At 45.1% G+C, this 19924-nt stretch overlaps 1 protein-coding gene across 13 annotated transcripts in view; it reads right to left on the bottom strand.

Moving 5' to 3' along the window:
• The window catches only part of ARHGEF1 (Rho guanine nucleotide exchange factor 1), an 82395-nt gene that overhangs the window by 16442 nt on the left and 46029 nt on the right, over positions 1–19924 (bottom strand). For 10 of the 13 annotated variants that reach the window (XM_058195104.1, XM_058195103.1, XM_058195097.1 and 7 more), the window contains 15 exons: positions 17530–17718; positions 14972–15156; positions 13101–13247; positions 11882–11964; positions 11474–11599; positions 10507–10621; positions 10137–10237; positions 9944–10021; positions 9016–9091; positions 8336–8503; positions 8068–8155; positions 6969–7076; positions 6588–6655; positions 5110–5277; positions 4861–5022 (listed from right to left, as the gene is read on the bottom strand). In XM_058195104.1, the coding sequence (XP_058051087.1) occupies positions 4861–5022; positions 5110–5277; positions 6588–6655; positions 6969–7076; positions 8068–8155; positions 8336–8503; positions 9016–9091; positions 9944–10021; positions 10137–10237; positions 10507–10621; positions 11474–11599; positions 11882–11964; positions 13101–13247; positions 14972–15156; positions 17530–17718 (1862 nt within the window). Of the gene's footprint in view, positions 1–708; positions 803–1427; positions 1580–4860; positions 5023–5109; positions 5278–6587; positions 6656–6968; positions 7077–8067; positions 8156–8335; positions 8504–9015; positions 9092–9943; positions 10022–10136; positions 10238–10506; positions 10622–11473; positions 11600–11881; positions 11965–13100; positions 13248–14971; positions 15157–17529; positions 17719–19924 lie in introns of all 13 variants that reach the window. The other 3 variants (XM_058195100.1, XM_058195098.1, XM_058195107.1) reach the window with 3 other exon arrangements.

Here is a 19924-nt window from a genome sequence, read left to right on the forward strand (position 1 = left end):
TGGGAGTTGAAGTCCACAAGTCTTAAAAGAGCCAAGTTCTGAACCCCAACCTAGAACAATAAAGGGATCAGTCACTAGCATAGAAAAAGAGAAAGGTGGAGGGACATTTCTGTAAAACCCATCCTCCAAGTTATGACCGTCGCACCACCGTCGCCACCCCCCCACTGTCACTGGGCTGCTTGGCAACTGGCTTGCATTTACGACGGCTCCTGGGCTCACGTGATTGCAATTTGGGGCCTTCCCGGCTGGCTTCTGACGAGCAAAGTAAAAGGGGCGGGATGACCGGCGAAGCTGGATTCACTTAACAACGGATTCACTCTAAAACCACGTGCTTTGCTTAACCACAGAAAGAACCCTCTGCAGTAAAAATGGCGGTAAAATCAGGTCCGGTCAACGGATGACTTGCTTAATGAATGCATCGCTTAGCGGATGAACTTCTGGTCCCAACTGTGGTCGTAACTCGAGGACACAAAAAAGCAGGGATTCTGAGAGCTTGCACAGAGAAGGCCCTAGTTCTCTAAAACTGGGGGCATATTTTACTTTTCCCTTTTTCAAATGTCCAAACAAACAGACTACCACCTGTTAGTCGTGTCCAAACAGCCTCGTCTATCATGCTTGATAGTTGTGGGTCTACGGGATGGGAGGGAAGCGGGATCAAAGGCCAACAGTTGGCCTCTCAACCCTTGCCTGCTGTTGGCCATTGCCTACCTTGCTTGGCCAAATCTCATGTAGAACCAGATTGCTGAGTTGATGTAAACTTCCCCATCAGCTGCTGAAGCCTCCAGTATTCTGTTTCTATATCCTAGTAAGACAAGACAAGAGAGTCACACTTAGGGAAATTGGCAAGGAACATGGCTTCTCATCTGTCGGGTGCAAAGAATTAGGATCCTATGTTAAGTCGCTGTTCAAAGCTTTAACGCCTATACCTAAGAATCTAGTAACTGAAGTTCAGTATTAAGTTGATAGATAAATTGATTGGCCAGATAAGAGTCAAGGGAATTCAAGAAGGGCTGAACTTGGGACCATTTGTGGCAACGTAAGGATTCTAGGCTGATGACTGACTTCACTCTGCCCCCGGCCCTGCCTGCTGTTCTCCTACATTATCCATCTCAGTCTATATGAAGTTTCAGTCTTCGGAAGTATTGCCTTGTTTTTCCCTTTCATCGAAAAGCTTCAAAATTTAGAGAGAACCATGGATGAGGGACTGAATGAAGAAGAAAACTGCCACTCCCTCCCCCTCTAGGCCTTCCTTAAGTAAAATCTCCACACCTGCTTCCATCTTCTCCTGTCTCCACCAAGAACTTCCCAAATATTTTAATGTCTGGGAAAGCCAGATCCCTTGAAGGACAATGTTCCACCATCCATCTTGGACAGGGGACGACTCAGGGAAAAGGATGGGATGGAATTAGAGCGCGTTCCATGCTCACCTTCAGACCCTGAATTGCATCTTCGAGAAGCTTTAAGTGATGCTTCACCCCATCAGATTGCTGGAGGGACAGAACGATGGAGAAACGGGGACTTTCTTTATCCAGATGTTCAGAACTCCACTCTGGATCCGGAGGGCCATTCATAGAACCTGCTGTGGAGATAAACGCTTTTAGAGCATAATGGTTGATATTTACAATGGGGCTCCTCTTGAAGAGCACCCGGAGGCTCCAGTTAGTCCAGAATGCAGTTGTGTGGGTGATAGAGGGAGCTGTTCGGAGCTCCCATATAACACCAATCCTGCGCAAGCTGCACTGGCTGCCTGTGGTCTTCCGGGTGTGCTTCAAGGTGCTGGTTACCACCTTTAAAGTGCTCCATGGCTTGAGACCGGGTTACTTACGGGACCGCCTACTGCCACCTTGTGCCTCCCACCAACCCGTGCACTCTCACAGAGAGGGACTCCTTGGGGTGCCGTCAGCCAAACAATGTTGGCTGGCGGCCCCCAGGGGAAGGGCCTTCTGTGTGGGGGCTCCCACCCTCTGGAACGAGCTTCCCCCAGGACTTTGACAACTCCCTGACCTTCGGACCTTCCGCCGCGAACTTAAGACGTACTTATTTTTTCGCGCAGGACTGGCATAGGATTTTAGATGATTTTAACTTTTAATTAGTTTTTAGGGTTTTAACTTTTAATTAGTTTTTAGGGTTTTAAATGCATTTTAATAATTGGTCCAAATTTAAATAAGTTTTTTAGCTATTGTTTTTATTTGTATTGTATGTGTTTTGATTGTTGTTTTTATATGGCTGTTAACTGCCCTGAGTCCTTCGGGAGAAGAGCGGTATACAAATTAAAACATCATCATCATTATTATTATTATTATTATTATTATTATTATTATTATTATTATTATTATTATTATTATTATTATTACTTAATATCTACTTTTTTTAAACTTCAGGTATAAATATAGCTAGTGTCAAGAGTGTGCACAGGTCTATCACGTGTATCAATCCAGGAGCAAGTACATCCAACAGTGGTTTCTTTCAAATAGTGATTTTTATCTCTAATTGTTGTGGTCTGCCAGCAGCCTGCGGACCTGGCAATGGAGTCAAGACAGTGAGGAGGCTGGGGAGGACAATGGGCCAGTCCTGGAGTCAGGGGAAGGCCCGGACAAGGGCTCTGCATCGGAGGCAGAGATGGGGCCAGGGCTATCTGGGAGTGATGTGAGGACTCCGGAGCCTCCAGAGGCAGACAGCAGAGAGGCAGAGGAACAGGAGGAACCTGTTCCTAGTGCACACATGTAAAGAGCTGCCAGAAGGCAAAAGCAGCTAAGAAAAAAGGATGACTCGAGAATAAGGCCAGAAGATGATTGGCCACTTCCATAAAGCTTAAAAGAGCAGCAACGAGCCATTGGGTTCTTTGTAGAAAAGCAATGTTGATTTCCGTGCCTCTTGTCAGTGTCTCTTGAATTTTGTGGAGTTTTTGCCAATAAAAGCCTTTGGCAGGTTGCCAAAGACGTCAAAGGTTGGTGATAAGGCCAACGGACTGGTTATTAAGAATTTTGTTTTGGACTAAGCCGAGAATAAATTAATTCTCAGCTGTTTTAATAAAATAAGTTTGTTGAAGACTACTTGGGCCTTGGTCACAACACCAATAGAAATATAGGAATACTATACATACACATGCTACAAGCAGTATCTAAACAAACAGCAATTACAGCAGGGAAGAAACTCGACAAACCAACAAACATGCCAGCAGGGCCTCCTCTTATTACACAGGCTCTTAAAGGGATAACAGCCAAAGATTCTGCTGACTCATTCCCCTCACTGCATCAGCTGGTCAAATTATTTATTTATTTATTTATTTATTTATTTATTTATCACATTTATATACCGCCCTATCTCCCTAGGGACTCAGGGCGGTTCACAGGCAAGTAAAAAATACATATAAATACAAACTAAAATAACAGTTAAAAAACTTATTCTACATGGCCGAATTATTAAAAAGCAATATAAATAATAAAACCCATTAAAACCAGTATAAATTTAAAATCTAATCCAGTCCTGCGCAGATAAATAAATGTGTTTTAAGCTCGCGACGGAAGGTTCGGAGGTCCGGAAGTTGACGAAGTCCTGGGGGGAGTTCGTTCCAGAGGGTGGGAGCCCCCACAGAGAAGGCCCTTCCCCTGGGTGTCGCCAGACGGCACTGCCTAGCTGACGGCACCCTGAGGAGTCCCTCTCTGTGAGAGCGCACGGGTCAGTGAGAGGTATTCGGTAGCAGTAGGCGGTCCCGTAAATAGCCCGGCCCTATGCCATGGAGCGCTTTAAAGACGGTTACCAAAACCTTGAAGCGCACCCGGAAGGCCACAGGTAGCCAGTGCAGTCTGCGCAGGATAGGTGTCACATGGGAGCCACGAGGGGCTCCCTCTATCACCCGCGCAGCCGCATTCTGAACTAACTGAAGCCTCCGGATGCCCCTCAAGGGGAGCCCCATGTAGAGAGCATTGCAGTAATCCAGACAAGACGTCACGAGGGCGTGAGTGACCGTGCATAGGGCATCCCGGTCTAGAAAGGGGCGCAACTGGCGCACCAGGCGAACCTGGTAGAAAGCTCTCCTGGAGACGGCCGTCAAATGATCTTCAAAAGACAGCCGTTCATTCAGGAGGACGCCCAAGTTGTGCACCCTCTCCATCGGGGCCAATGACTCGCCCCCAACAGTCAGCCGTGGACTCAGCTGACTGTACCGGGATGCCGGCATCCACAGCCACTCTGTCTGGGGGGATTGAGCTTGAACCTGGTTCTCCCCATCCAGACCCGTCGGCTTCCAAACACCGGGACAGCACTTGATAGCTTCGTTGGGGTGGCCGGTGTGGAAAAGTACAGCTGGGTGTCATCAGCGTACAGCTGGTACCTCACACGAAGTCACTGATGATCTCACCCAGCGGCTTCATATAGATGTTGAACAGAAGGGGAGAGAGATCGACCCTCGGCACCCCACAAGTGAGGCGCCTCGGGGCCGACCTCTGCCCCCCTGTCAACACCGTCTGCGGCCGGTCGGAGAGATAGGAGGAGAACCACCGATAAACGGTGCCTCCCACTCCCAATCCCTCCAACCGGCGCAGCAGGATACCATGGTCGATGGTATCAAAAGCCGCTGAGAGGTCTAATAGGACCAGGGCAGAGGAACAACCCCTATCCCTGGCCCTCCAGAGATCATCCACCAACGCGACCAAAGCCGTCTCAGTGCTGTAACCGGGCCGGAAACCGGACTGGAACGGGTCTAGATAGACATCTAGTGCTCTTGCCACTTAACAACAGTGGCAAGGAAAGTCACAAAATGGGCCAAAACCTAACACTTAACTGTTTTGATTAACAATGGAAACATTGGGCTTAACTCTGGTCATAAATCAAGGACAACTCCCATGCCATTATGCTCACCTGGAAGCCTCCTGCTGTTGTCTCCTTCAATCCTGAAAGTCCCATTCCATTCTTCTTCTCCCTCCTGGGGGTCTCCATTCTCTGGAGAAACATCTGTAGGTTCTGCGGGAAAGAGGGACTCTCCTTCGTCTGGTATCTGAAGTAGCCTCTTCAGGGCCAAAACTGGAAGGAGACAAGATGGTCCCGTTCGCATCCTCTGTGGGCAAAAGACTTGCTCAACAGAGAAGAAGGGGAAAGTTTACCAAGTACCTCGGTCCTGGGCAGCAGAGGCTAGAGTGGCCTGGCCAGGAGGTGGAGATCTGCAGAACGTCTGCAGGTCAGCCATGAAGGTCTCCACCGCCTTGTCCACCTTTGCTCCACCTACAGGGTTCCGTTCCTCATACTCCGCACCTTCCAGCATTCCATCTTTTTCTTGTTCTGAGTCGGGATAGCAAAAACAAAACACAATCAGATCCCCGCTGTTGTCTCCCCAAAACTGAAGAGGGCGGTAAAAGCTGCGTTACTAAAAAAAAGCTACGTGTAACTACATAGCAAAAAAGGCTCTAAGAGTTGTAAACCTAATCTTGCGTAGCTTCTTTTCCAAAAACACTACACTACTAACCAGAGCATACAAAACATTTGCTAGACCAATTCTAGAATACAGCTCGCCTGTCTGGAATCCTCACCCACATCTCTGACATCAATACAATTGAACGTGTCCAGAAATATTTTTACAAGAAGAGTTCTCCATTCCTCTGAAAACAACAAAATACCTTATCCCACCAGACTTGAAATCCTAGGCTTAGAAAACTTGGAACTCCGTCGCCTTCGACAAGACCTAAGTTTAACTCATAGAATCATCTATTGTAATGTCCTTCCTGTTAAAGACTACTTCAGCTTTAATTGCAATAATACAAGAGCAAGCAATAGATTTAAACTTAATGTTAACCGCTTTAATCTAGATTGCAGAAAATATGACTTCTGTAACAGAATCATCAGTGCTTGGAATACTTTACCTGACTCTGTGGTCTCTTCCCATAATCCTAAAAGTTTTATCCAAAAACTTTCTACTATTGACCTCACCCCATTCCTAAGAGGAGCATAAGCACACAACGTGCCTACTGTTCCTGTCCTATTGTTTTTCTTTTCTTCTTCCTATATATATATATATGCTTATACCTCCTAATTTTTACTCATATATATGTTTATATACTATATAATCTTTTTATATGATGTTGTGACTAAATAAATAAATAAATAAATAAATAAACGTGTCTACAATCTGTCTCTAAAATATTGAGAGGTTTGCTTTCTAAGATGAACCTCCAGATCAATCTGAAAACTCGAATCATTAAACCGGATGTTTACAAAGCCATCGGGGTGACTCAAGACGCTCCTGGGGCCTCCTCAAAAAATACTTTTTCTGGAATTGATTCAGAAATGTAGTTCAGATCTTACCTGCCCTGAATTTAAATCTGAAAGTGTAAACCAGGGGTGGACAACCTTGGCCGCTTTTAAGACTTGAGGACTTCAACTCCCAGAATTCCCCAGCCAGCTTGGCTGGCTGAGGAATTCTGGGAGTTGAAGTCCCACAAGTCTTAAAAGTTGCCACGGTTGGCCACCCCTGGTGTAAATCATACCGGACTGGTTTTTCTGAAATGACAATCCCAAGAGAGTGATTTTCACTGAAAAAGCAAGTTATCTGCCCCATCTTTTCCTTTTTCCCCTCCTCCAACCTTCCTACTTACCTTCTGACTGCAGGGCCTCCTTAAGGGGGCCGCCATTTTCTGCTCCACCCAGCAGAGTCTCCGTATAACTGCCAAGAAAAAAAATGAGAGATGTCAGCCTTGGTCACATACCTGCCTAGCTTCCTGACCTGATCACAAGCGTCTCTTCTCTCATTAATCTCTGCTCTCTGGACAGATATTTCTCTCTGCTGGATATAACTCCACATTGGCTACAGGAAGGGCATCCGGCCAGTCAACACTCCGCTAGCTTCATTCAGTTGCCCAGACTCCACCCCGCAAAGGATTATGGGGTTGTTAAAAGAAGTTGATGACGATTATAGACTCCATTATCCTTTCCCCCCCCCCACCCTCTCCTCCCCTTCCTCCTTACAACATACTTACTAGCTGGGACTATGTGGTGAGTTTCGGTTTGTTACCGAAAGCCGAGGTTTGGCATTGGAAGCGGGGAGCTTCAATGAACCAGCAGTATCGCTAATTATGTTGCACCAACTAGGATGGAAAAGAAGAGAAGACATCAGGGGAACCATCTACCCCCCCAACCCAATGTCCACCAGAGATTTGGGGATTGTGAATTCCCACCCACCCACCCCCCGAACATCCCAGCAAACATGAAGCTTTTCTGTTCTGATGAGATTTGGCACAACCTCAGCATCATCCTTCTGGCACAACTTCACGTGAACACAGCTCAACTTATTTTTTATTTATTTTATTTTTATTTATAATTTAATTTCTATACCGCCCTTCTCCCGAAGGACTCATTAATATCTGCTCAGGGCAGTTTACAGCCATATTTAAAACACAAAATACCAACAACAAATTTAAAACAGAATTTAAAAACAAATATTTAAAAGGCCGAATCAAACTAAAACGGTCATAGACCGACATAAAACCCATTTAAAATTACAATTAAAATTACACTTAGGCTAGTCCCACACGATGAAACTAAGTAGTGCTTTAAATAAAGACAGAAGACTTCTGTCCATCATTCCAACTGGGGTGGGGGGAGATGCTCCTTCTTCCAAACTAATCTCTCACCCCAGTCAGTATAGGTAGTCCTTGATTTACGACCACAATTTCTGTGGCTACGCAAGACATCTGTTAAGTGAATTTTGCCCCGTTTTACAACCTTTCTGGTCCCGGTTGTTAAATGAACCGTTGCAGTGGTTAAGTTGGTAACATGGGTTGTTAAGCAAATCTGGCTTCCCTCCCATCTGACTTTGCTCATCAGAAGGTCGCCAAACGGGATCACGTGACTTCGGGACACTGCAACCGTCATAAATATGAACCCATTGCCAAGCGTCCAAATTTTGACTCTTGTGACCACTGGGATGCTGCAACGGTCGTGTGAAAAGCGGTTATAAGTCACTGTGCTGTTGTAACTTCAAACGGTCACTAAATGAACTGTTGTAAGTCAAGGACTACCTGTAATCTGGTTACTTGTTGGGCAAGTAAGTCCCTCTTCCCACCCCTGACTTCTTACTTCTTTCTCTCCGACACTGTCTGAGCCACCAGTTCGTAGATCTGAGCTCCGTTCTCCCAGCTGAAGATCACGTAGAAAGCTTTGATGTCTACAAGAAAGAGGAGACAAGACGCCGCTCTCAAAGAAAACAACCTTTATTTCAAGGTTTATTGGACCAAATCTAACCTCGAATGAGAATTTGGGCAGAAATCCAGACCAACAAATAGAACCCAAGGCCCAAAATCCTCTGCATCCGCTTCCAGTTCCCATGACCAACTCCTGCGCCCACCTGTGGCCACTTCACGGGTCATGGCAGAATTGAGCTTGATGATGGGGGACAGCATTTGTTTCCCGTCAGGGGTTGGGGTGATTGTGCGGCTGTGACATTTGAGCACCAGGCGCTCTTCCTGCTTCTGGAGAAGAATCAAGATATCATCCAGCAGGAGGACGTGAACATCTGGAACAGATCAAGAAGAACGTGAGGCATGAGAAGTATGAAACAAAAGCTTCTGGGGAGGAATAATAGCAATGGCACTTATTAGACATCTATCATCTGCACCTCTGTAAATGTCTGGTTTGGTTCTGCAACCCAGCAAGACAGGCATAGAATTCAGGGGATAATTAGAACTGCAGAAAAAAACATGGCTACTAACCCGCTTTCCATGGAAGACCTGTATACTGCACGAGTCAAAAAGAGGGCTGTGAAAATATTTGCAGACCCCTCACATCCTGGACATAAAACTGTTTCAACTCCTACCCTCAAAACGAGGCATTCATGACCTTGCCGCATTGTGATTACTTAGCAAGCCCAGGCTAATTCCCATCTTGAGGCCTCCTCCCAAGTGCAAATGTCACTCTCCAACATCGGACACTGCAGATCCAGGACCATAACCTTTAAATCCTAGTTTAATAGTTACTTCCTACCTCTCCCCATGCTCTTATTCCTGGAGCTCCAGATGTCCCACTCACCTACTGATTTGTCCTTGGTAACACGCCATGTCAGGGGTCCCTCGTACACCAGGTTTCGCTTGGTGATATCTGTGTTCTGTGGAAAAGAGCTGGTTAGATTCTGTGCTTTAGCATATGTTTTCCCTTTCTGACCAATACCTCCATCAAGGAGTCACCATCAGGAGTCTGATGTTCACATTCTGAAAAACCGCCTCCCTTTTCTCCCGAGGAGTCTTACACCGCCAATCACAGCATAGCAGGTCAAAATTCAGCAGGGACAGACAGAGCATAAAGGTAAAGGTCCCCCTCGCACATACGTGCTAGTCGTTCCTGACTCTAGGGGGCAGTGCTCGTCTCCGTTTCAAAGCCCAAGAGCCAGCGCTGTCCAAAGATGTCTCCGTGGTCATGTGGCCGGTATGACTCAACGCCAAAGGCGCACAGAACGCTGTTACCTTCCCACCAAAGATGGTCCCTATTTTTCTACTTGTATTTTTTACGTGCTTTCGAACCACTAGGTTGGCAGAAGCTGGGACAACGAACAGGAGCTCACCCCGTTACGAGGCACTCGGGATTCGAACCGTTGAACTGCCAACCTTTCGATCAACAAGCTCAGCATTTTAGCCACTGAGCCACCACTTCCCTAAACTGAGCATGGCAAGTGTGTCATGTCAAAGCTGTTGAAATGTTGCCTACCCTGGAAGTCCCATCCCGTTCATTTACTGTTAGAATAGAATAGAATAGAATAGAATTTTATTGGCCAAGTGTGATTGGACACACAAGGAATTTGTCTTGGTGCATATGCTCTCAGTGTACATAAAAGAAAAGATACGTTCATCAAGGTACAACATTTACAACACAATTGATGATCAATATATCAATATAAATCATAAATCATATGGCTTCCTCTGTCCCCACTGCCCGATGGGTTGAATATCGTGTTGGGACTCACCCGAAATTCGCTCAGTAGAGGATCAGTGCTTTGTTTAAGATTGGAGAGATCCAAACGTCGCTGATAGTCTTTGAGTTTCTGAAAAACATGATGACGATGTCCGGTTTTTTTAAAAACTCAACCCTGAAGTGGTGAAGAACAAAGGAAGGACTTTTTCGAAGAGAGAAACGATCGCTCGAGGAAGGATCCTTACCAGCAGATTCTCCATATCACGCACTTCTTGGTTGACGTGGTTGAGGATCTGACGACAACATTCGGCCGCTTTTTCCACCTTCTGACGTTCCTCAGCTTCCTCTGTGCCAGGGAACCAGGAAAAAACGAAAGTTTTGTGAAGATGTGTTCCTTAACACGGATCTTGCCGCTTGAAATTTAGATAGGTCTTTTTTCCCCCCATGAAATTGGAAAAGATGTCGGGAAAGATAGAAGGGGGCGGGAGATTTTGAGATGGTTAAAATAGGGTTATCGACGCAATAATTATGAGTTTGGACAAGCTCTGGGAGATGGGGGAGGATTGGGGGGTGGGGGAGGGTCTGGTGTGCTGCAGATGTCCCCTCCCTGCTCACCAGTGCATTTGGCAATAGAGTGGAGCAACAGCGGATACTTGGTTAGCCTCTGCATCTCAATAGGAATGATGTCCTTCAGTTGTAAGCGCCGGCATCGGGGTTTGCTTTCTGCTTCCTTGGGGAAAAAAGGAGGAAGAGAAACCATTCACCAACCAGTGAAAAGGTGCCTGGGAAAGGTATTATGGAAAGGCCCTGGACAGGATTGCCTTTCAGATCTGTGTAGATGGTCTCTTCTCTGAAGAAGATGCTCTCAAAAGCATCCATCCAACCTGTCTATCCAACCAATCCTTTCTCTCTCCATCAATCCATCCTCCATTCATCCATCATCTATCCATTATCTATCTATCTATCTATCTATCTATCTATCTATCTATCTATCTATCTATCTATCTATCTATCTCTATCTATCTATCTATCTATCTATCTATCTATCTATCTATCTATCTATCTATCTTTCAATCTACCTAAATACATACCTACCTACCCTATCTATCTGTCTGTCTGTCTATCTAATTATCAACTATATATATCTATCCATCTTATCATCTATCTATATATCTATTATCTATCAATGTATTTAACTGTATCATCTATCTCTATCATCTATTTATTATCATCTAATCTATATCTTGTATCTATGTATTTAACTACTGTATCTATCTCTATCATCCATCTATCTACCTTCATCCATCTATCTATCTATCTATCTATCTATCTATCTATCTATCTATCTATCTATCTATCTATCTATCTATCTAATCTATCTACTCACCCTCCCTACCCATTTGTCTATATAGCCATCATCTACCTACCCAACGAATCCATCCATCCATCTATCCATCCATCCATCCATCACCTACCTACCTACCTACTTATCACATCCATCTGTCCATCCGTCCACCTACCCATCAGTCCATCCTAGTCCTGTCCCAGGAATGGCAGCCTCCTCTCCACTCCCAGGACTTACCTGGATGAACTGGTTGAAACGAGCTTCTTTCTTCTGCTTCGCCTTCAGCTGTTCTAACGCAAAAGATTGGCGGCTACAGAACCGGGAGGAGATCTTCTGAAACCAGTTTCCTTCAGACCCATCGAACTAGGGAAAGGTTAGCAAGAAGATCAATCTAATGGAGATACTTTCCTGGCCCGTATCATTCCCAGCCCCAGGTTTAAATCCCAAGCCTTCTCCTCCCACACTGTCTGGGGTCAGTGGACATTCATCTGATCTCTAGCTGGTTTTGAGAGTCCAAGATGGCGCTCAATGGTGGGGTCCAGCAGGAGCATCATTAGAACCTGCCTTACCAGTTTCACCCCTTCCAGCTGCTTCCACACAACATGCTAAAAAACAAACAAACCCAGATTAAACCTTTGCTCTTACTCTAGCCAGCAGAGTGCTTCCAATTTCGGAGACAATCAAATTATTCTCCTCCCTCAGCCTCTTCATGTTTTCCAGAAACACTTCTGAGAAAAGATGAGACGGAGACAAAAGCATGACTCAAGAAAAGCCAAAAAGGTGAAAGATGGAAAACAGAAAAGAAACGTCTTTGAATATTACGGTGACATGGGGGGGGGGGGGGGAGGTTAAAATAGAGATAGAAATAAGAAAGGAATAATAGTGTGTGTGCGTGTGTGTATATTTTCTGAGGTTTTCACAGGTGTTTGTATGTAGGTCTTTGGTTGTTCGGGTTTTCTCCCGTGTAAAATTGGAAGTGTCTTGGCGACGTTTCGACGAAGTCTCATTCGTCATCTTCAGGCTGGTGTTTACTGCAGTAAACACCAGCAGCCTTGCCTGAAGCACGAAGCTGAAGCCTGAAGATGAATGAGACTTGGGTGCCAAGACACTCCTTCTGGAGTGACCTACACACACACACACACACACACACACACACATATACACACACACACACATATATATATATATTAACAATGCAAGATATATGCAATAACAAGGGGGAGGTTTAGAAATTGAAGGGCGGTAGTATTAAAAGGTAAAGGTTCCCCTCACACATATGTGCTAATCATTCCCGACTCTAGGGGGCGGTGCTCATTTCCATTTCAAAGCCGAAGAGCCAGCGCTGTCCGAAGATGTCTCCGTGGTCATGTGGCCGGCATGATAAACTCCAAAGGCGCACTTTGGTAACGCTGTTACCTTCCCACCAAAGGTGGTCCCTATTTTTCCACTTGCATTTTTTTTACCTGCTTTCGAACTGCTAGGTTGGCAGAAGCTGGGACAAGTCACGGGAGCTCACCCCGTGACGCGGCCCTCGGGATTTGAACCACTGAACTGCCGACCTTCTGATCGACAAGCTCAGCGTCTTAGCCACTGAGCAACCATGTCCCTTTATTATGTCTATTTGTATCAAAATGTATGATACCCAGGTATCATACTATCCACGCCCTGATATGTATAAATCTAAAATAAAAAAGTTGATGCCAAAAGAAAAGAAAAGAAAAGAAAAAATGCCATGACAATGACCCCAACCCACCACAGCCATTCCCATTATTCCTGCTAAATAAATCTAGCATGGAAGTTGTTTTGCTTTCACCCGGCCCCGTTTGCTCCCCCCACCCCTCACCCCCCGCCCCCATGCTCTCACTGTGTTCGTCGATCAAATCCTCCAGACTGGGGAAAATGTTCACTAGTTCGCTCTCGGTGAAGAATCCCTCGGTCAACAACGGTTGGTAAAACACTTCGAGCAACACACGGAGCATCCGCAGATGGGCGTGCTCTGTGATAAACAGCTCTATAGGAGGAAAGACGAAGGGAAAAGTCCAGGAAGATTCAGTCTCTAGGCAATTTTTGACTGCAGTGAGAATTTTGTACGCACAGAGGTGGAAAGATGTATCCATTCCCACAGTGGGAGAACGGATTAGTCGAGGTGGTAAGAGTTGGCAGAGGCGGCCAAATTAAATTTAAATCTTGTTAAATATTTTTTATTGTTTTATATCACATATTCCTATGTTGAGCAGTGTGTTTTCTAGGTGTCCAAAGCATATAAACATCATCGTAATTATAATCAGGAGTGAAATGCTACCGGTTCGCACCGGTTCATGCGAACCGGTAGTGGCTGCGGCTCATGGTTTGACGAACTGGTAGCAGCAGCAGCATGAAGCTCCACCCACCCGCCTGGACGTCGTTACTTCCTGGTTTTAATCAGGAAGTAACCTGTTTTAGACCCTCGGGGCATGCGCAGAAGGCTTTGCGCATGCGCAGAGGGTTCAAAATTGCAGGTGATGTGTGCATGCAGAGTGCGCACTTCAAAACCGGTAAGTAAGGTAAGTAGATTTCATCCCTGATTATAATCATACATAAATAAACATATATGTGATAATATAAATCATTATTGAAAATATACTATCTTCCATTATAGTATCGATTATATAACCATCAAAATATTTACTCGTCAGTTTTTCTTTGTCATGTAGTCCATATTTCACATAAATCCACTCCTCTAACCTCAGTATCTCTCACTTAACCATTTGTAGAATAGTTTAAATTAAATTTAAATCTTAATCTTAGTTAAAGAGAGGAATTTATCTAGCTTTGTTTCTAGTCAGAAACCGCTTTCAGACTTTTATGCTCGAAAATGGACAAAAATGAAAATTTGATTTTAGGTTTCAATTGATTCATTGCCTTTGGAATAACAAAAGCGGTTTGAAATAATTAGAAATGTAAAGGAAAAGATTTGAGGTTGTAATTTTTTTGTTCTCTGCTGCATTGAAAAAGGCAGAAGTTACTACCTTTTTTTTAACCTTAACTTTTCTTCCTTTTTAACTTTTTTTGATTTTTCTTTCTATTTGTATTTGATCTCATGGTAAACTTTAATAAGACTTAAAAAATATGTGCAACTGCCAGGAAAAAAAAAATTGGCTGGCAATCTAAACCTACCATGAGGTCTGCAAAGTCCTTGCTTTCTCTTTTGTGTTTTATTCTTTTATCTCCATTTCCTCTCACTTTGTTGGTTTGCAAAATGTTTTTACCTAGTAGAATCACTAGTACATTTTGTTATGGTTATAACAGTAACAAGCATTGTAGCTGCGGGATTCTGGGCGTTGAAGTCCACACAGCTTAAAGTTCCCGTGGTTAACCCAAATGATGCTCTTTTTTCCCCAAAAGGCAACTGGACTTGGGTTTTTTTCTTTTTCTTTCAAAACATTTCGCTTTTCAGGCAAGGACCTTTTTCAGCTCTTCAGTTAGAACCGAAGAAGCTTCTTGGATGCGAAGCAAAACGTTTTCAAAGAAAAAAACCAAGAAAGTTCAGTTGCCTTTTGGGGAAAATAAAAGCCCCTTGGGAACAACCAGGTTGACTGAGAATATCTAATAGACGTTTGACGAAATTAAAGAAACCCTGAGTTCTAGGTGCTACAACAGATGTTCTAGATGCTACAATAAAACTCATCCTGACTTCCACGAGTTTCTGAGTCTGGTCTACCTGGTAGGGCTGACGGGGAAATTCCCCTCACATACCGTTGATCACTTCTTGCCGCTTCACTTCACTTTTCTTCAGCCTGAGGAGGGTGTCGGGGGGGACAAGTTCCCGCCAGTTTGGCGGGTCCAGTTCCAGTTCCGAAACACGCGGCTCAAACTCCTCAGACTGGGGAAGCAGAAAGGACGGCGGGGGCTCCCCTCCCCCAGCCCCTCCGGGCTCCAAACTGTAAGAGTCAAAGCGAGAGACAAGAGATAAAAGTGAGGACAATTCTATTTTTTAATTATCCATCTGTCCATCCCAGGGGTCTGCAAACTTGGCTCTTTTAAGACTGGTGGACTTCAACTCCCAGAGTTCCTTGCTGGCTGAGGAACTCTGGGAGTTGAAGTCCACCAGTCTTAAAAGAGCCAAGTTTGCAGACCCCTGGTCCATCCATCCTTCAACATTTACAGACCACCCCAAAACCTGACTGATTCGGGTGATCATGATTGCTCTGCTCCAGCTCCCACTGCGGTAGCAACGTCTAGTCAGCTATGGTTCAGTGCTGCAATGTAAAATTTGTTACTACCAGTTCTGTGGGCGTGGCTTGGTGGTGGAGGTAATGTGACTGGGTGAGCGTGGCCACTTTTTTTTTTTTTACTTTTAAAAGCATTTTTTCTTACAACCTCTTCGGCTGAAAAAAAAAATGCTTTTAAAAAGGCTCTGACGATCCCAGCTGAGCCGCACGATCATCAGAGGCTTTTTTTAAACTTTTAAAATCATTTTTTCAGCCGAAGAAAAAATGCTTTTAAAAGTAAAAAAAAAAAACCTCTGATGATCGCGTGGCTCAGCTGGGCATGGAGGGGGACAGGGATTTTTGCTACCGGTTCTCCGAATCACCTGCCGCCATCGCTACCGGATCAGGCGATCCGGTCCGAACCGGGAACATTTCACCCCTGCTATGGTTGATCTAGGAAAAGGAGAACTGAGTTTTAACTGGATAGGAGACCACTAGGAAACCCCAATATTATACTAGCTAGGCTGGGATAGAAGAATCCCAGGGAAAAGACAATGTCAAACCACCTCCAAACTCTGGCCAAGAAACACAATACAACTAATCCTCAACTTGTGTCCATTGTTTAACAATGGTTCAGTTTCAACATCCTCAGAAAAAGTGACTTACACCTGCACTCAAGACTTATTATAACTGTTGCACCACTCCGGCGATTACGTGATCGCAACTTGGGTGCTTGGCTCACATTTTTGACCTGTTGTGACATCCTATGATCAAATGGTCGCAATTTGAGGCCATTTTTTCCCAATTTCTGGCAAAAGTGATCCGTTCAACAATGGTGATGATTTGCCCGATGACTGCCATAACAATTATTGTAAAATTGAGCTTACTCAACCAACTTGACCTACAACCACAATGACTTATGTTGGAAATTCAGGTCCCAGTTGCAGCCATAAGTCAAGGACTACCTGTATAGAGGTGTTCATTAAGTTGTCAGGAGATTGGGCAAAAATGCAAAGGATCGCGGCCTTCTGCACTTGCTCCGATAGCTCTGGAATCCTTACCAAATCCATCCCATTAAACCAGTGCAATCCAATTCCAGATGTGCAAATTTAGATCAGTTCCAACATATGTTCTCGGCAGATAATCTTAAGAAAATGCTATTAACATCTACCATTATTATCTTCAATTCATCATAGGAGCATTTTCTCCCTAGGATTTTATAATAGGGGCAAATTCAAGATCATTTGTGACACGCTGTTTGATTTTTGTTTTTTTTAAGAGTTTAGGGTGGATTTCTACCAATTTGTCAATGCTCCCAATTCAGCTCCCAATTCAACAGAAGCCTTTCTCCCAGTCGTAGCTGCCAGAAGGAAAAAGTAGTAGACCAAATTTATTCGAATCTCAGAGGCTATACTTTTAAGAGCTACTGAAAATTATATTTGCACATAAACCAGGAGTTGTTTACTTGAAAGAGTAGCGTGGTTGATTCCGGCAGCTGTGCTGGACTATTTTATTCCTCCTGGGCAGAAGACACCGATGCCTAGAGTGGTTCTTTTAAACCACTTTCCTAGAAACTAAGAAACTCTTTCCTAGTTTCATGTTTTAAAGTGGGAGTGTCCAACCTTGGTAACTTTCTAGACTTCAACTCCCAGAATTCCCCAGCCAGTATGGCTTGCTGGGGAATTCTGGGACTTAAAGTCCACAAGTCTTAAAGTTGCCAAAATTGGACACCCATTTTTGTTTCCGAGAAAGAAATTTGAGAGAGAGGCATCTTCTCTTTTATTTATTTATTAAATTTGTCTGTCACTCATCTCTCATCTTTTAGCATCAAGGACAATGGAAGAATCGTTTAATTTCTTTTGCAGACAAAGATGCTTCCATCAATCCCGGGTCCCTGGGAATGCATCCATTGTTTATGCTACTCAAGATCTCCAGGGGGGGAAATCTGCCAAGATTGATGATCCTTTGTGGTGTAGGGTCTCCTACTTGAGCAGGGGGTTAGACCAGAAGACCTCAAAGGTCCCTTCCATCTCTGTAATTCTTTGACAACGTTCCCGTCTCTGCCCGTGTTGGGGCAGCTGAGATGGCGGCCTCGTCACCTACTTGCGGCTTCCCTGTTTCTGCCGAGCCTGTTCTAGAGTTGGTTTTTCTTCCAGCTCGTTGGCCCGGGCCGCGGCTTCGATGTCCACATCGCTCCGCGAACGCGGCTGTTTGCCTTTGGCTGAGCCTCGCTGAGACCGCTTCCGCTCGTAAACCCGCAGGCTCTCCGAGCGGCCCAACTTCCCTGTCAGCCTGGCGAGGGAGGGGAGGGGGATAGGCACAGCCGGGCCACAGACAAAAAAATAATAATAACCAAAAAAAAAACAAAAAAAAACACACCACAATGCGAGAGACGTTGTTGGATGTTGGGTTTGACAAGCCGATGAGGAGGAGATGAGGTTGGGAGAGTCACAGACGAATCGTGAGCGACACACAGAGAGGAGCCACAAGACATTTGGCGCCAAGAAGGCGGCAGGGATCACAACCGGAGAACACGCAATATATAGGAAGGGAAGAGAAAGGACAAATTTGGCACATGCAGCATTGGAAAGAGAAAGGAAGAGAGAGACATGTGAGACCCCCCGAGAACAAACTGAGATATCCATGCACCAGAAGAACGGAGGGTGGAACTGCGAGGCAGACACACACTCCTGGCAAGCTGGATCCAACGCGCGGTTGGTCCCAACCGTAGCTACAACACCCCCCCCCCCAAAAAATGTTTTGCTTCTAAGGGTGGGGGTGAGGGTTTGTGAACACCCCCTGGGCCACCTCCTGCCCCTTGTCAATGCTCAAAATAAGGTCTGCCACAACAAGGAGCTGCAGGTGAAGAGAAGAGGTGCGCCCGGGCCAGATGGGACCTGGAGTTTAAAGGGCGCCTTTTCTCCAGCCAACGATTTGGGAAGGGAGACACGGCTTCCCAAGGCGGCTCTGGTGAACGGGAGGTCATACTTAACTCAGTCCTGTGTGTCTTCCCCTGAGGAAGAAATTCATGCAAAGGGTGAGTGTGGGGGGGTGAGGAAGCCACCAACCTTTTTCGCCTTCTAGAAGGGAAGAACAGAATATAGAAGGGTGATTTGTGTTAATACCGAAATGAGAGGGAAAGGAGGAAAAGGAGGATTGGGCGAGAGGGTGGATGGGCGGGCAAACCTCATATTGAGTCTCAGGAAAGGGGTTAAATGCTGTTTAAATGTGAGTTGGGACATCCAAAGAACCGGGATCAAGGAAGCGAGAAACCAGGCTCCACATAGGTAGGGAGGTAGCCAAAGTGACAACAGGAGTTGTGTATTTATTTTTATTTTAGCTTATCTATTTAAATATATCCCACCTTGATTTTGTTTATTTTTAATAAACAAGACAAAGTGGTGAACGTATCTGATATTCCTTCCTCCTCCTATTTTCTCCACAACAACAACCCTGTGAGGTGTTTTGGGCTGAGAGAGAGAGAGAGGAACTGGCCTTAAGCCACCCAGTTGGTTTTATGGCTAAGGCAGGACTAAAAATCCCTGTCGCTTGGTGATTGGCCCAAAATCACCCAGCTCACTTTCATAGCTATAATGGGACTAGAACTCACAGTCTCCTGATGATTGGCCCAAAATCACCCAGCTCACTTTCATAGCTATAATGAGACTAGAACTCAGAGTCTCCTGGTGACTGGCCCAAAATCACCCAGCTCACTTTCATAGCTATAATGAGACTAGAACTCACAGTCTCCTGGTGATTGGCCCAAAATCACCCATAGCTATAATGGGACTAGAACTCACAGTCTCCTGGTGATTGGCCCAAAATCACCCAGCTCACTTTCATAGCTATAATGAGACTAGAACTCACAGTCTCCTGGTGATTGGCCCAAAATCACCCAGCTCACTTTCATAGCTATAATGGGACTAGAACTCACAGTCTCCTGGTGATTGGCCCAAAATCACCCAGCTCACTTTCATAGCTATAATGGGACTAGAACTCACAGTCTCCTGGTGATTGGCCCAAAATCACCCAGCTCACTTTCATAGCTATAATGAGACTAGAACTCACAGTCTCCTGGTGATTGGCCCAAAATCACCCAGCTCACTTTCATAGCTATAATGAGACTAGAACTCACAGTCTCCTGGTGATTGGCCCAAAATCACCCAGCTCACTTTCATAGCTATAATGGGACTAGAACTCACAGTCTCCTGGTGATTGGCCCAAAATCACCCAGCTCACTTTCATAGCTATAATGAGACTAGAACTCACAGTCTCCTGGTGATTGGCCCAAAATCACCCAGCTCACTTTCATAGCTATAATGAGACTAGAATTCACAGTCTCCCGTGATTGGCTCAAAGTCACCTAGCTGGCTTTCATGGCTAAAGCAGGACTGGAATTCACCGTCTCCTGGTTTCTAGCCTGATGCCTTTATCACTAGACCGAATGGCTGTCACTCTCCTGGAGCTCATTGACGTAATCTTTAGATTCCTGGCCAGC

The sequence above is a fragment of the Ahaetulla prasina genome, chromosome 10 (assembly GCF_028640845.1).
Source record: "Ahaetulla prasina isolate Xishuangbanna chromosome 10, ASM2864084v1, whole genome shotgun sequence".
Lineage (NCBI taxonomy): Eukaryota > Metazoa > Chordata > Lepidosauria > Squamata > Colubridae > Ahaetulla > Ahaetulla prasina.